This window comes from Alligator mississippiensis, chromosome 4 (assembly GCF_030867095.1).
Source record: "Alligator mississippiensis isolate rAllMis1 chromosome 4, rAllMis1, whole genome shotgun sequence".
In the NCBI taxonomy this organism is placed as follows: domain Eukaryota; kingdom Metazoa; phylum Chordata; order Crocodylia; family Alligatoridae; genus Alligator; species Alligator mississippiensis.
Window position 1 is genome coordinate 20071881 of NC_081827.1, and position 16691 is coordinate 20088571.

The following is a 16691-nucleotide window of genomic DNA, read 5'->3' on the forward strand; positions in this document are numbered from 1 at the left end:
TTATTGGGGTAGACATTTAGGAAGCAAGGTTAAGTTGGGGCATTGTTTGGGGAGTTTTGTATTGTTATATGAATTACTTATTTTATCATGCCATCTGTATTTTATAAGAAATGTTGTCTTTTATTGTAAGCTACCTTAAGTCTTCTTTGGGGTGGCATATACACCAAATAAATAAATAAATGGTCTCTTTGGTTTAATAACATGGAGAAAATAGGACTTGATTTACTGATTTCTCATTGATGTTGCAAGGAGAACCACATTAAAGATTGAGGTATTCATACTTTAATATGTAAGTACTTAAAGCCATTTAAATACATAAAATAAAGCAATCCCATTGCTTTTGGTAAGACTTGTGTAGGACTGGAGCATGAATTAAGAAAACAGAGATGCAAAAGGTAACTGATCTTTTCCATTTCATCTTTGAGCATGTAATTGTTCCTATATGGTTTCAGTACTAATTCTATCATCATATGACATTTATTTTCAAAATCACTGATCCTTTATGGCTGCATAGATCTTAGCTGAACAAGTGCCCCTGCCACTATAATAATGATTATTATTATTTAATTATAGGGTACATTAATTATAGTCTACAGGTTCCTAACAAATGATAAAATGCTTGACACAAAAGTATAATTAAATATATATGAATAAAATCAATCCTATCCAGTGATCCACACATAGCCATACAATAGACCAACCACCAGGGAACAATGCAGGGCACAGGGGAAGTAAAGAGTATCTTGAACTGTACTTAAAGTCCCTTGTATGAGCTATAAAATACATATATGAAGCACACTGAGAGCAGGGCAATGGATTCTTTCAGAACACATCTTGCACATTTGACTATCTTTAGCTATTCTGTTACATCAGCTGTGGATAAGAAAAGTCCTGTTGAAAATTTACATTGTGCAGTTGATGTAGAAAACTGACCATTAATTCTAAAGGACACTTACACCCTGCTACTTATGAAAGGCAATTCCTGCAGGATTCAAAAGATTTTAGATATTGACTGGTAGAGAATCTTGATTTAGCAATATATTTAAGCACACTGAACTAACTGAGATTAGTTCCATGATTAAAATTGGTATGGTATAAGGACCTTAAGTTCGAGCTTCATATAGTGCAAATGGTATCGGACTTTTCACTAAAGAATCCACTAAGTGGCCCTGGAACATGTTTCCATCAGAGGTTACATTTATCTGATCTCTCCCTTTGCATCGCAAACCCCAATCCCTTCAGTGCCCATAGTAGTAAGTCTGGAGTCTGCTTTCACTTTGTTACAGATGCAGCTCTTGCATATTATTAGTCATCTGGGAAACTTTCTAACCACCTTCCTCCCCTCCTTTCTTGGTGACAAGAACCATAATGAGAGACTCCTTTTCTAGCATTTCATCTACAATTTTTACTATCATGCTTACAATTTGTGGCATAGCGATAGAGGAAGCATCATCTAGCCATCAGCCTTGTGTGCGACAGATTGTTAACCCAGTTATCACTTGCCCAATTATTTCTTGATTTTTTTAAGTTAATTTTCAGTTACAAAGTACCACTAGTAATTCATTCTGCTCTAAGTTATTAAAGATAGAAGGGTAAGTAATCCTTTTTTAAACAGTTTAATGTGGTCTGAGTAAATATTTGAATAGTTTCCAGCAACCTATTCATAACATTACAATGAAAAAATGTTTATTATTTGATTGTTTAATGTCTTCTGCTTCAGAATCCTAAATCCCAGGAGCCTGTGACACTGGATTTTCTTGATGCTGAGCTGGAAAATGATATTAAAGTTGAGGTGAGGTACACTAGCAGCCTGTCATGAGATACAGATTCTTTGCTGGTCTCTGTAATAGCTGAGATGCATTTGATTCCTACCATTTGCTAAAGCTGTAGTTCTTTAAAAAGCAGACTTCATGATAGTTTTCAATTGTTTAGAAAAATGTGACATTTTTGTATGAGAGGCGTATTTTAATGACATTTCTGAATATGCTTTTAAGAATCTGCTTTTTCTTTGGAACACAGGTGGCTAAGTTTAATAACCCTGTTGCTTTGAATGATGCTACAATTTTCAATTTAGTGTTAAGATTCTCCATGAATCTTTCTATAGAATTTCCAACACCAACATTGAATTCTTTAAACAATACACTGTAAAAATACTGTAAGAACAAGATTTTTTACATCTTTAATCAGTGAAAAAATACATGTTCTAGGCTGTCTCATGGGCAAACACATTCTGTATATTGCAATGATTGATACCTATGTCTAGTGAACCCAGTCACGCGCAGCCTTTCCTTATACCAGCAGTGCTTACCTTCATGGGCTCATTAGTGTCAAAATAACCGCTTATGTTAGTATGAATTACATGAGTTGGTTCCATTTGTTTTCAAGTAAGATATAGACTCGTAACAAATAGGTTTGTCTGGGCAATTTTTCTCCTAATATGCTATAATGATAGCATTGTTTGTAAGAATGGATTGTGGAAAACATTCTTCATATTGTATATAATTTTTAGCTTTTATTTTACCATCTTATTTTCCTTGTTTCTAGATTCGGAAAAAAATGATAGATGGCGAAAGTGGGGAACGGGTGTTTACGACACTGGTCAAGTCTCAAGATGAGGTGAGATCAGAATACAGAATCTATTTTGCCTTTACAACAAAAGACTGCAAAACAATGATGTGAAAATAATTTTATGCTGTCTTTCTATATTTAAAACCCAATATTCCACGTTTCTAATATTGTAGGAGAGCTGCAGGATTTTTCAGGTGCAAATATTTTCCTTTTATTCCCTATCCCCCAGTGCAGTTGTCAGCTTTCCTCATTTGCGCCACAGGAAAGCAGGCATTTCTTAAGAACCAGAGTTCTTTGTTTCTCTGTTTCTTTCGTGTTTTATATTCATAAAATTGTCGGTAAGGTGTTACTGTGCATGTCAGGGCCTTAGCAAAGGGCTGTCGTACTTCCTCACATAAAAACAACAGCAGAAGTCTATTTTGTTTAGGAATGTGGGGCTTTGTACAATTATATTTTGGGTGGATATGAAGAAAATAAGATGGAAAAATGTCTTGGATTTACAGTTCATAATTAGGATTCTTTACGATAAACAAATCATCCCGTTACAACCACAAACTAGGTGGAAATTTTCAAAACAGCATGTTTTGGTGTCCTAATGTTGTTTTCCAAACAAGTTAGATCCTCAGTACTGATAATGGTAGCTACTGTATTGCTCCAAGAATTACAAAGCTGTCCTGAAGCTGGCGGTTTGCCAGCAGTCGAGAGAATCCGTAGATAATACAGATCTGCAAAATGTACAGCCCAAACCTGTTAAATTTAATGAGGGCTTGCAGGTCCTATGGCTAACCTCCCCCTCTGGAGACTTGGCCAGAGTGTGCTATGTCTATGAACCCTAGACATTATTAAGCCCAGTAGGTCCATAATAGGCAGATGTAAAGAGAGGTGGTTAGATGTGTTAGTCTGTAGTCAGGCAGAAGGTTGTGGGGGGCAGTGCTTTAATTGGAGCAGTTTTGAGAGCTGTTTTAATTCAAGCTCCTGGAGTGTCATGTGTATCGGCGTCCCCATGCTGAAAAATGGTGGCGGGGGCACTTAACTAAAGCTCATCAAACGAGCTTTAGTTAAAGCGCCCCCGCCACCATTTTTCAAGACCAGGACACTGATATACGTAATGACGGGGTCTGCTGGAATGCAGTAATTATCAGCAGACTCGATTAATCAAGTCTGCTCTGACGAGTTATAATTACAGCACATCAGAGCAGCCTCAGTGTATGTGTAATAGGAGCCCTTAGAGACTAGCTTGTTCAGAAATGCAAAATCTTGCATAGGCAACGCCTTACTTCTTCAGATGCTATGGCTCCTATAACTCTGAGCAGTCTGAAGAGGACTGATTTGACTTCTAGTACTTCCAGCGATGGAGAAGTGCAAATTTTACATATAAACAACCTGAATTAAGATAACAACAAATAAAAAGTACAGAAACCAGGGTTTTTTATTTATAAATACATGCAAACCATAAGATAATAAGCAGAACCAACAGGATGTACATATCACTGAGAGGCAATTACCTGCTTCTCTGTCTTTCCTTGTACCGCCTGTTTTATTGTCACCTACTGTTATGTCTGTACTTAAGTAGGAATCTGATCCACTCGGACACTTTGGCTGTTTCCAGACGTGGAAAAAAAAACCCCAAACCCCAGTGCTTTACTTTAAGCTTGGCGTGCCCCTGCACCAAGCATAACGCATGCCCAGAAGAGGCATCGTGTTAGTTTGACTCGGCTTGCTCAACGTCTGTATAAATTGTGCGCTTCAGTGGGGCTTTTTTCACTTTATCTAATAACTTAGCAGTTCCCCATCTATCAGCAGTAGTTAGCCTGTCAGTGTTAACAGATTTATTATAATTAGTTTATATGACAAAAATTTGCTGGTGGTACTTAAGGTTGAACTAAAAATATTGCTGGTGGTACTTAAGGTGTATCATTTTAAAATGGTGGTGCGCAATCTGTCAGAGTTTGGGAAACATTGTAATAGCTGATTAAATTGGTTTAAGATAAAAGCACCTAAAAGCCTCCTGAAGCACCTTTGTATACAGATGTTGGGGAGCCAGGTCAAACGAACATGCTTCCTTTTCTGGTAAAGTGCCATAATGGTGGTGGTGATAACCACGGAGGTCCTAGCACCATCTTTTTTTTTTTAAACAAAAGAATCTATAATAATTCAATATGAGCAGATGTGAGGCTTTCTTATGAGGCTGACAGTTTCAGAAAATCCTGAGAAGCAAAAGAATAGGATGCAAAGAGAATAATGCGCATGACAGATCTGTTTTTCCTGCCATGTTTTTTTGGAAGCTTGAAGACCCTTGAGTTTAAATCAGTCATTTTGTAGGAGTAGCACATAGTCCACCTTTCACATTAACATTTGGATCAAAAGGATGATATTTGCATAGGAATAAATTATTCCTGAAGTGTTTCTACAGTTTTTTTTTTTTTTATTTAGCACTACACATTTGTTTCTTATAATTCCAATTTAATTCAATTTATTGTGTAAACATATTTTATGGTAGCCATAATTATGATAAATATCCCCCCCTCTTCATTAATGCTTCTCCATACCACAACATGCAGAAGTCTTGGCATAAAGCACAGAATTGGTCTACTCTAATGTCATTTTTGAAGAAATGTCTCTCTGTAAAAATCAGAACATTAAAAATATTTTTGTTAATTTCTTGCTTTAAATAGCAATTCCATTTTTATATTTTTTTTATGAACCTCTAAGCAGCGTCAAGCACCTTACAGGTGTTTGATTAGTAACCGTGGACATTAACCTCATATTGCATTATTATTATTATGGACTGTACAAATTATTTGACGCTTTAGGTCAGAACTGTGGCATAAAGGAATCATCACCTCTAGAACACAGACAGAACAGTTATATTTCAGTCTCCATTTAATCCGTGGCTATCTGCTGATATACTATAACATTCAAATGTAGGGGTCGGCAATGTTTTTGGGCAAAGTAACAAAAACACCTGCAACCTCGACTTGTAAGATGTTGGCGTGCCAGGGTTGGATTGTGGGGGAGCTGCAAGAGGCCTGATGCTTGTAGTGGCAGGGCAGCCATGGGTCCTCCCCCACTGTCTGACCCATGCAAAATGCCTTCACATACATGTTCTGGCACCTGTGGGGGTTGCCTACCCCTGTTATAAAGTCAAAGGCATACAAAATTACTTTTATGGCCTCAACACCTCGCCATTAGATAGTTGACTGAAACAGCCAGATCATTTCATTAAATGAATTACAGTTCCTTAAACTACTATGAAATGAAAATGCCTCTGCAGCACTGCTGACTATGGCCAAATTACAGCTAGAGACCCAGTAGCAAATGGTTCCTCTGAATCAGCTCCGTGTAGGATAGTAAGAAATTCTTATATATGCTTGTACTCAGTTTTCCATGGGAACATCCATTTCATCCTTAGTCTGTCTTTTATGAATGCATGAATATGATACATATGTAAGATGTTTTCTTTTATTTCTTTCCCTTTTCTGGTGTAGCTGGGTAAAAAATCACAGTATTTAAGTTGATAAATAAACATGGGTTCCATGAGTGACTGGTGCCTCCTGAATCTGGGGGGGCAACCACCAATGGCGGTGGCTGTCAGGGGGGGCACCAGCCCTGCTGACAGCATCAGTATCAGCCATTGGGGAGGCACCGGCCCTGTCAGGGGGGCACATGCTGCCCCGTGCACCCCATACTAGTCACCTATGATGAGTTCTGTGCTCAGTTAGTTCAGCCATCTTGTTGCCTTCAGACAAAGATTTTAAAACACTGCTTTTTGTTATAAACATCCTCTTTATGGCAAATGACACCTGCCCTGCTCTACTGAAAAGTAACAGCAGGAGTAAGAGAACTGTTCAAATCATAAATGTCAGACCATAGCCCAAAACACCTTGCCTTCATAATCGTGATAATATTTTTGCTTTTATTTTTGCTTAGGGACTGGAAGAATGTAGACATTTACCATAGTACATTTGAAGATTACTAGTAAAGTTATGTTACAGCAGCTGTGTCAATTTTATTGAGGGCATCCTCATCAATCTTATTCTCTGACTGTAAAGATATTCTGCAGCTGGCATGCAAGTTATAATTTTTAATGTTAGAAAACAGAGGAAAATTGGTCCAGCAGGGTGCATTAATACTGATTAAGTCTTGTATGGGGAGCTGGAGGCCCAACTGTATCATGTCATCTTTCATTCCCAAAGCTAGTGAATTGAAAAACTGAACTTAATACCATGCTTTACAAAAACACTCATGGTAACTTTACCTGTATGTAAAGTGAAGCATCTGGATAAATATTTCTACAGTCAAAGTCACAGACCTTGTGTGCTTGTTAATAGATAGATAATGTCTCAATATTACTAATATGTAATATTGTATGCCTGGGTATAATTTTTTTAATATAAGGTTTCATTTAACTGTTTCTCTGCTTATCACTGGTTCCTCCCCATATACAAGTTCTCTGGGCAAATTCTCTGCGGAGAAGTCTCTCTCTTACTTAAAAACCACAATCACCACAATAACATGAGTGGCCGGGCCATGAGTGGCTACAGGACTCTGGGAGCAGGGCTTAGGGGGTTGTGGGTGCAGTTGGTCTTTTCCTCAATCCTCCCTGTTACAGGTCATGGGCTGAGGAGACAGAGACAGATTGAGGTAGTCAACTGAAGAGTGTGGCGCTGGTGTCATCATGAAGGCTTTGGCTTCCATGATCCAGTCCACTCTTTGGTGAGACAGGCAGTGGTCTGATGGGAAGAGACAGCCTCCACCTCACTTCACTGGGGAGGAAGCTCTTCTCAGCCAGAATGGCTGACCTGCTCACCCAGGCTTTAAACTAAGCCCACTGGGAGATGGGTGGACTACCACCAAAGCAAGTCCACTAGGCAGCTACTGCAAAACCAGCAGGTTAGGGCACTCAAGGAAATCCACTCCTACCCCAGCCCTGGAACAGTGTCCTCCTAGGAGTGCAAAGAAGCCTAGGGCTTACAATGGGACATTTATGTGTTTGTATATCAATGCCAGGAGCTTGAGGAACAAACAGGAGGAACTCGTCCTCCTGCTAAACAAGAATGACTACGATCTCATAGGGATAACGGAGACCTGGTGGGACTCCACCTATGACTGGGCCATAGATATAGATGGCTATGCCCTGTACAGGTGAGATAGTGCAGGGAAAAAAAAGGGTGGGGGCAGTTCTCTATGTCAAGGAAAGCTACACATCCCTGCAAGCTGACATTGGTACCCACGGAGGATGACTGGAGACCCTCTGTGTTAAAATACGTGAGGAACATGGCACAGGGAACGCAATGGTAGGAGTCTACTACAGACCTCCTAATCAGGAACAAGAACTTGACCAGGAATTCACCAGGGAACTGGCTGAGGCCGCACGCTTTTGGTGCATGGTTGTCATGGGAGACTTCAACTACCCAGACATCTCATGGGAAGAGCACTTGGCCAAATCCAAATGGTCACAAAGCTTCCTCACATGCGTGGGTGAGCTCTACCTGACTCAAGAAGTCTATGGACCAACAAGAGGTAAAGCGCAGTTGGACCTGGTACTGACCAAATGAGATGATCTAATTGGTGGCCTAAGAATTGAAGGAAAGCTGGGATACAGTGACCACGAGCTAATCACTTTTACTATCCATCGCAAAGCTAGCAAGTCAGTCAGCAATGCAGAAGTCCTTGACTTTAGGAAAGCTGACTTTGATAAGCTAAAGAGGCTTGTTGTTGAGGCCCTAAGGGACCATGACTTGACAGGGAGGGAAGTCCAAGATGAGTGGTTGCTCCTTAAAGCAGAGATCCTGAAAGCACAAGGGATGTGCATCCCATCTCGGAGGAAAGGTAGCAAAAGGGCACAGCAACCCCCTGGGCTCAGCAGGAAACTTATGGATCTCCTATGTCTAAAAAAAGAGGCTTATAATGGATGGAAGACAGGAATCACCACGAAGGAGGAGTAGTCCGCACTGGTCTGTACCTGTAGGGAGCGAACCAGGAAAGCCAAGGCTGCAACCAAACTCCAACTGGCTACACATATCAAGGATAATAAAAAATCCTTTTTCAGATATGTGAGGAGTCAGAAGAAAATCAAGGTAACATTGGACCCCTGCTAAACCAAATGGGACAACTGACACCCAGGAAAAAGCCAACCTGCGTCCTAGGTACTTTGCATGGTTTTTCCATCAGCCCAAAGGGACCACCCTGCCTAACATGATGCGAGATGGCCAGGGTGAGAGTGGATTTATACCCAGCATTGGTGTAGATCTTGTAAAGGAATACCTTGAGAGGCTGGCCACCTTCAATCAGCAGGTCCTGACAGCTTGCACCCCAGAGTACTTAAGGAGTTGTTAGGCATCATAGCCCAGCCACTGGCAAGGATATTCAAGAACTCGTGGCGCTCAGGTGAAGTACCTGAAGATTGGAAGAAGGCCAATGTGGTGTCTATCTTCAAGAAAGAAGGAAAGTAGATCTGGGGAACTACAGGCCAATCAGCTTGACCTCAATCCTTGGAAAGCTTTTGGAAAAAATTATTAAAGAGACCATTCTAGACAAGCTGGTTGATGGCAACATCATGAGGGACAGCCAGCATGGGTTTGTTGCAGTTAGGTCTTGCCTGACCAATCTCATCTCCTTCTATGACCAGGTGACATATCACATGGACAAGGGAGAAAAGATTGACGTTATATATCTGGACTTTAAAAAAGCCTTTGATCCGGTGTACCATGATCTCCTCATGGAAAAATAGGCCAACCACGGCCTCAGCTACATCACAATGTATCAATGTATGGCTGGGGAATTGGCTCTGAGGTCGGACCCAGAGAGTAGTAGTCGACGGAAGTGAATCATCACGGAGCTCCATGATCAGTGGGGTCCTGCATGGCTCCGTCTTTGGACGTGTGCTCTTTAACGTACTTATTAATGATGTGGATGCTGGTGTCAGAGGCGAACTGCACCCGGTCTGTTGTCGATGACAACGAACTTTGACGTAGAGCATCCACACCCAAGGATCGGCTGGTAATCCAGGCTGATTGTCCCAGGGGGACAGTTGCTGGGGAACGAAAGACTCCTCCCACAGCAGGATTCAGGGTGGGGGCAGCCCGTCCCTGCAGGAAAAGCCCTGAAGTCAGGGCACACTTACCTGTTCCAGGCTGGGGAGAGATGAACAAGCTGTGCCAGCATGAAGCACCAGTGCAGTTCATGAGCTGCGTCTGTTTCTGGTTGATGCCGGCATGGGCAGGTGACATCATCCCTGGATGCCACCCAGACGGAATAAAAGATGGCATCACGGAAACCATGCAGGAAGCACCATGGGGAGCAGATGGTGAGGGTGCTTCCCACGGCGGGCACAAGCGGTGCCAGCGGACACTGAGGAACTCAGAGTTGGACCCACAAGAGGGATCCACAACAGAAGAGAGGAGCCAGGAGACTGGTGGGGCCAATGGCATCGAACCAGTGAGTGGGGATGTGCCACAGCCCTACCTCTCATTCTTCTGTTAAATTCTTCTTCCCCCCACATTTTTTTCTTACCTCCGGGGACTGTCCTGAGAGACTCCAAGGCAAGGAGGACATGGCGGAAGAGCAGACACAGCACACTTACAGACTCGACATTGCTATGCTCGCTAGTACCACACCAAAAGGGACTTGGGGTCATGATTAACCACAAGATGAACATGAGCCACCAGTGTGATGTTGCAGCTGGTAAAGCAAACAAAACTGTGGCTTGCATCAATAGATGCTTCTCAAGCAAATCTCAGGATGTCATCCTTCCAATGTACTTGGCCTTGGTGAGGCCACAGCTGGAGTACTGCACCCAGTTCTGGGCTCCACAATTCAAGAAGGATGTGGAGAAGCTTGAAAGAGTCTAGAGGAGAGCCACACCCATGATCAGAGGGCAACAGAACAGGCCTTATGAAGAGGCTGCGAGCCATGGGACTCCTCAGCCTGGAGAAGTGCAGGCTTAGGGGTGACCTGGTGGCAGCCTGTAAGTATATGTGGGGTGTACATCAGGATCTGGAGGAACGCCTGTTCACCAAAAAGCACCCCATGGGATGACAAGGTCCAATGGTCACAAACTCCTCCAAGACCATTTTAGGCTGGACATAAGGAAATCTTCTTTACTTTCCGAGCCACCAAGGCCTGGAATAGACTGCTGCCAGAGGTGGTGCAAGCACCTACCCTAGACTCTTTTAAGAAATGTTTGGACACTTATCTTGCTGGGACCCTTTGACCCTAGCTGACTTCCTGCCTCTGGGGCAGAGGGCTGGATTCGATCTTCTGAGGTCCCTTCCAGCCTTAATATCTATGAAATCTATGAAAACAAAAAAAAAATTGACTTGTCAAAGAGGCACAAAGTAGAAATGGCTATGCCAGACACAAGGCTTCAAAGTGCTTGACACTTCTAAAATTGTTTACAATCAGATTTAAACGATGCAGATAACTATGTTGCTGAAAACAAGTAATTGCAAGGAAGGTCACATTTTCATGAGTAGTAGTAATGCTTATTGTATTGTTTTAGTGAAAACTGTAAATAATCTACTATTGGTGGTAATTAGTTAAAAGACAGAAGGTAATACAGTAGATAGATACTGAATTTTACACTACTTCATCTTCAGTAATGCACTGAAGAAGGTATTTACTGAGCTTTAAGGGCAATGCTAATGTTATACATGTTGCTTTCCAGAGATATATTGACAAAGGAAATCGAACCTATACATGGACTCCTGTGAATAGCACTGATTACAGGTAATCAGATGTTTGCGTAGTTACTTTTGTTATTGAATTACATATGATTATTTTGATTAATTCTATTTTTATCTAACCAAGCACATAGAAGGCTAGAAACCAGATTTCCCTGAATTGGTGTAGACATGGTGTATATGAATATTATGCATCTTTCTTTAGATGATGACTAGAGGGGATTTTTACTGGGCTATGATACCCCTTCCTTCCTTCCTCCCCCAGTTTTTCTTTCCATTTCAATAAGAAGCCACCATTGCCAGCCACACATGCTTTCCCAAAGAAAAACATGCAGGATCAGGCTGTTTTTAAGTATATTTTTTATTTACTAATTAAAAAGGGAACATTAGAAGCCTTTCCAAACAGGTTACATTGGAAATTAACTTTGGGTAATTCTTCTTCTTACTCTCACATTCATCATTTCTTGCATCATTTTATATCTAACCTAGATTTGTAAGATCTCGAGGGCAAGAACTGTCATGTTAGCTCCCTGAAATGTGCTCTTACAATGTTGTATAAAAACATGAAATATCAATGAAATTGTTATGTGTATATAAAATCATAGGAGACAGCAGCACAAAATGATATACATCATGGAAAACTCTAACACAGTTGCTGCAGTGTGCATGATTTCAGCCTCTGTAACATCCTTGTGATATTGGAAAAGATGTAACATCTTGGCAGCCCTTTCCCCATATAATCTGATTTTGTTTTATCCAAGAAAATGCAACATATTTCATTTGAAAACTGTGTAGCTTTTTTAATATTACCAGCATTAAGCCCAGCTTCCATGAGTTCCTGAGAATCCAAACTAGGGTGGTTTGGACCGTGTACATGTTTCAAAGCATAGCCTCCCGTAATGTTTTATTTCAGGTGGATAAAAAGTGCAAATGAAAGAAGAAAGGATGTTTAAACATCATATATAGGTGTGTGTATGCATGTACGTATGCATATATACGTTATATAATATTGGATTATAATATAATACAGGTTTTTTGACTCTCTATACTTAGCCTAGTAGGTGCTACTGGCCTCAGTCAAGTTGAATTTTGTTTGCATGGAAAATAGATTTAATAATATTCCTGCTGTCCAAATCTACCCTCTCACAGACATAAGTAAGTAAAACTAGTGGTAGCAAATGAATGCAAGGAGCTACCTAATTATGTTAAATTCCGAATGTCATTTTTCTATTGAGTTGCACCGATTTTTTTATTTGGTTGGAAAAAATAGTATTATATGATGGAAAATACCATCTAACAATTGGTACAAAAAGACATTTGATTAACTAACTCCTTAGGCCGAGAGACAGCAGTTAATCTCCTGGGGTCACATTGCAGTAAGCCCATTAAACCTATAAAATTATAGGTTTTAATTAGTAGTTTCTCTTTGCAATAACTGTTAATGACAGGTAAACCTCTCCTAATTTCCCTGGAGGGGAATTGGTGGAAGGCTGTCTCTAAATAATCAGCGATCTTATTTACATGCTGTTTAAATGGCAAATGCATCGTTAAAGGTCATCATGCTTGGGCCCAAAGGTACAACTTGTTTTAATGTTAATTTCTGCAGCCATCATAAGAAGCCACCAGTAAAATGTATTTTTATGTTAATGAAAATGGAATGCAACCCTTAAGACTGTGGCATGGGGAAGATCTCTCTCTGCTGGGGATCTGTACTTCACATCAGTTTGAAACTATATTCACATACACGTCATGATTTTTTTAGAGGTAAAAATAAAAAGGCAGAAAGATTTGTAAAGAAAAATTGACAAGAAGTCAAGTGGCTATATATTGGAAAAGTATATGTTAAAACAATATATATATATATATATATATATATATATATATATATATATATATAAAATCAAAGGATTTTATTTGTTTAGTGGCTACTATAGATGGTATTCTCTCTTTTGGAGATACCCTAGTTTAAGTACTATAGAGTTTGACATTTATGTAGTAAATACCAGTAGCTGTCTTGTTATTGAAAGGGGAATCCGTCATCTTATGCTGTTATCATAGCAGTTTAATGTTGTCTGTGGTTCTTCTGCTGTTCTCTAAGTCTGACTTGCTGTAAAGACACCCATAAAAAGTGAGTTTTCTATGAATTTCAAAATGGGTGCTGAAGTCCCCTCCCCCACGCCTCCCCATTGTTCTTATTGGATTTACTTTATTTCCAAACCCTGTGGGTGCCTACCAGTACATGTGGTAGATGGGGGATTGCACGTAGTAATGTAACCATCTCCTTTCATGATAATTGTCACCCCTAACGTGTTCATTTTCAAAGACACATTAAAGCTGATTTGAGGAAACCGCAACAAATCTTACAGAGATTCCCCACTGAGCTAAATGTGTCTTTGTTTCTTTCTTTATGCTTGTCTTATTTCTGTTACAGTTTGGCCTTGGTATTACCATCGTACAGCTTTTACTATATTAAAGCCAAAATAGAAGAATCAATAACTCAGGCCAGATGTAAGTACTGTGGAGGTTCTTTGGCTTCTGACTGCTATGATTGAGACTCAGGCTTTTTTAACAACATAACATTTGAAATTCATAAAATATGTTATCATGATGTACCCAGAAATCTGCAGCAATGATTCTAACCCATTGTAAACATCGAAGGTACAAGAAATATTCTACGCAGCTAGAATATGTGCAGGTACCCCAGTTTCACTGACAACCCTTTACCCCTTGCTATGTACCTATTGAATCATTGCTTTGTGTATCCTCTGTTGCTGTCATTTTAAGGGTCTGCTAGCTGACATTTAAATAGTCAACCTCCAAAATATTAATTTACAGGCTATGGTAGCAAGCTGCTTTTCATATTATGCAGTAATTGCAGTGCTGTTTATAGTAAACTGTGCATATAGCTAGAATAATGATTAAAATGGTTTAGTTTTTGTTTGGAGATGTGTTTATATTGAACTTTCTAGCTACTTTCAATAAATGTTCAGACCAGTGTGGATTACACTAATTTCAAGCCCTTTCAAGACGCAGGGGAAATAATTAAAAATAGTATCTCTGAAGTATTTCTAGCTATAAAGTATTTTTTTTAATTATTATTTTCTTTGTTTAGTTTGACTGTAGTTAGTGAACAAAGTATAACCTATATTCAAGAATTAATCCAAACTGAAACAGTTTCATCTATATTTAGAAACATACATAGTTAAAAACTTAACTGAGGAAAACATTAGGATATAAACTTTTCCACACTTTTTGCAAGTCTACTTTTCGGTCAAAGCATCTATTAGCTCAAATTAAACTTCCTTATCAGTGAAAAAGAAAGTTTTCAATGATCACATGATGGGTAGGAGATATAATATGCTTTTAACAACCAGTAATTTGGGCTGATTAATTTTATAACTTTATCAAATAGGGACTAGTCATTAAAATTTCAATGGGAGAAAAAAATATTCTGTTTGTGCACAGTGGATCTGTTTGTGTTGTACCTTCAACAGTGCACCCTAAAACAGACCCTTGAAATAGCCACAGTATATAGAAGGTACTATAGAAATAATTGATAAGGACATACACTCCAGTCTTCAAAGATGTTTGTCTTTTTTCCAGACTACAACTGTACATATATTGAACCTTTGATCTATCTTTGCACAATATTTTTATTCAAGGGGCTGGTTGAATAAAATATTGGTTTGTGACCCCTTTTGCTTTACCCTGTTTTTTTCTGTTTCCCTGCTTTCTCTTTCTGATGGATTTTCACAGTCAAAAAGGGCAAGTATATTCTTGTTGCTCAATTTCCTTCTGTTTACTGCAGTTGGTATTTTCCATTTATGTTTCCATTCCTACTGGACATTCTCCTTTGTATTCCTCATCTCTGGATTTCTCCCATGATCATTGGGTACTATAGCAATAGAGAGGAAAAAAAAAATCTATAAAATGCTGTTGTTTTCATGCACATTTTAATTTGTTGCCAATCTCTAATCCTTGTTTGTCTGATCCTGTCACCTTTTGATTCATGATGAACTTTTTTATATAAAATAATGCTTTTAAATTATATTGAATGTATTAGAAATACATGTTTTTTCTTTGATAGGCTAAAATGCTCCATGTTCCAAAAATGTCTAGTTATCGCAGTATAATGCTAATGAAAATGTCCCATATATTTTCACATTGTCGTGCTAATGAAACAGCTCAGACTTAACTTACTTCAGTTATCTTATTATAGCTGGGTGCATTGTTATATAGTAATTAGGTAATTTCTTTGTGCAAGGTGAAATTCTGGTGGCTAGCAGAGTGGGTTAGTCAGAAACTGTTCTTTAGAAAACTGTTTTGTAGAGATCCCCATTTTTAAAATTCCTAGATGCATGAAGAAGTTATTGTGTAATTTTGCAAGTAAAGAATAAAAGGCAAGCCTGGGGACATAGTAGGACAAAGCCCAATTTATTTATCTGACATTCATCTTCATCTTTGTAGATTTAGAAACTCTGAAGCTCGATCACTTTGATAAAGCCGGCTATACCTTTATTGCACCAAGGTTGGTCAATTTCCCAGTTCTAAGTATTATACACAGCAGTAAATAAGAAGTCTTGATCAGGTTAGTGACACTTATGAAACATAGCCTGCAAAATTAATTTTGCACAAGAAATGTGCTTGGAAAAATGTTTAGTAAAAAGCACAATGACTAAACATGTTTTGCAAGGTCAGATATCTTTTTCTTAGTAGAATATGAAAACATCTTTGCAGTCTACTTTGTTTTGTAATTTATAATATGGAGCTGTACTCTGTTTTTCAGTGTTGCAATATTTGGAGAAATGAATAAAATAACACAGAAACTTTATCCAAGACTTATATTCATTATTCATTAATGTATTAATTGGGGGTAGGCAGTGAGCCAGAGTATGCAGTTTGCAGATGGGACTGAGGAAACTTGGGTTTTAATCCACGTCAATCTCAATTAATTTTTGGCAAATGACTTTACCATTCCATGCCTTAGTTTCCTCTCTTGGAAATGGTTTTTGTAGTATTTCTGTATTGTGTAAAACCTTTGAAATATAAGGATGAAGAATGATTTTTTATGTGAGGGATTTTTGGGGGGTGCAATTCTGTTACATCAGTGGAGTGTCAGTACATTACTTTTTGTAATTGGATTACTTCCCTGGGTTTTCTTATGGGCATATGCACTCCTGGGCCTTGGCATTTTTGCAACCAGAACACAAAGACATAAATGCTACTATGTAAAGACTGAGTCTAGTGTGAGTATTTAAAATAATACTGATGGTAGATAAATAATGCAGAAACCCTATACACATGGTCAGTCTAGAATGATTCAAACTAGTTTATTTGATAAGTATTTGTATCCTCAAGTTATATTCTGATTAAAATGATTCAGAAATAAGGATTTTGTTTGACTTTTTTTTAAATAACTGAACTGAGATGAAATAAATA

The 16691-nt window shown here is 39.0% G+C and overlaps 1 protein-coding gene across 5 annotated transcripts in view; it reads left to right on the forward strand.

Moving 5' to 3' along the window:
• Positions 1-16691, forward strand: part of CACNA2D1 (calcium voltage-gated channel auxiliary subunit alpha2delta 1) — a 669683-nt gene that overhangs the window by 612203 nt on the left and 40789 nt on the right. For 3 of the 5 annotated variants that reach the window (XM_059725817.1, XM_059725820.1, XM_059725818.1), the window contains 5 exons: positions 1736-1792; positions 2545-2616; positions 11237-11298; positions 13684-13760; positions 15720-15780. In XM_059725817.1, the coding sequence (XP_059581800.1) occupies positions 1736-1792; positions 2545-2616; positions 11237-11298; positions 13684-13760; positions 15720-15780 (329 nt within the window). Of the gene's footprint in view, positions 1-1720; positions 1793-2544; positions 2617-11236; positions 11299-13683; positions 13761-15719; positions 15781-16691 lie in introns of all 5 variants that reach the window. The other 2 variants (XM_059725819.1, XM_019487529.2) reach the window with 1 other exon arrangement.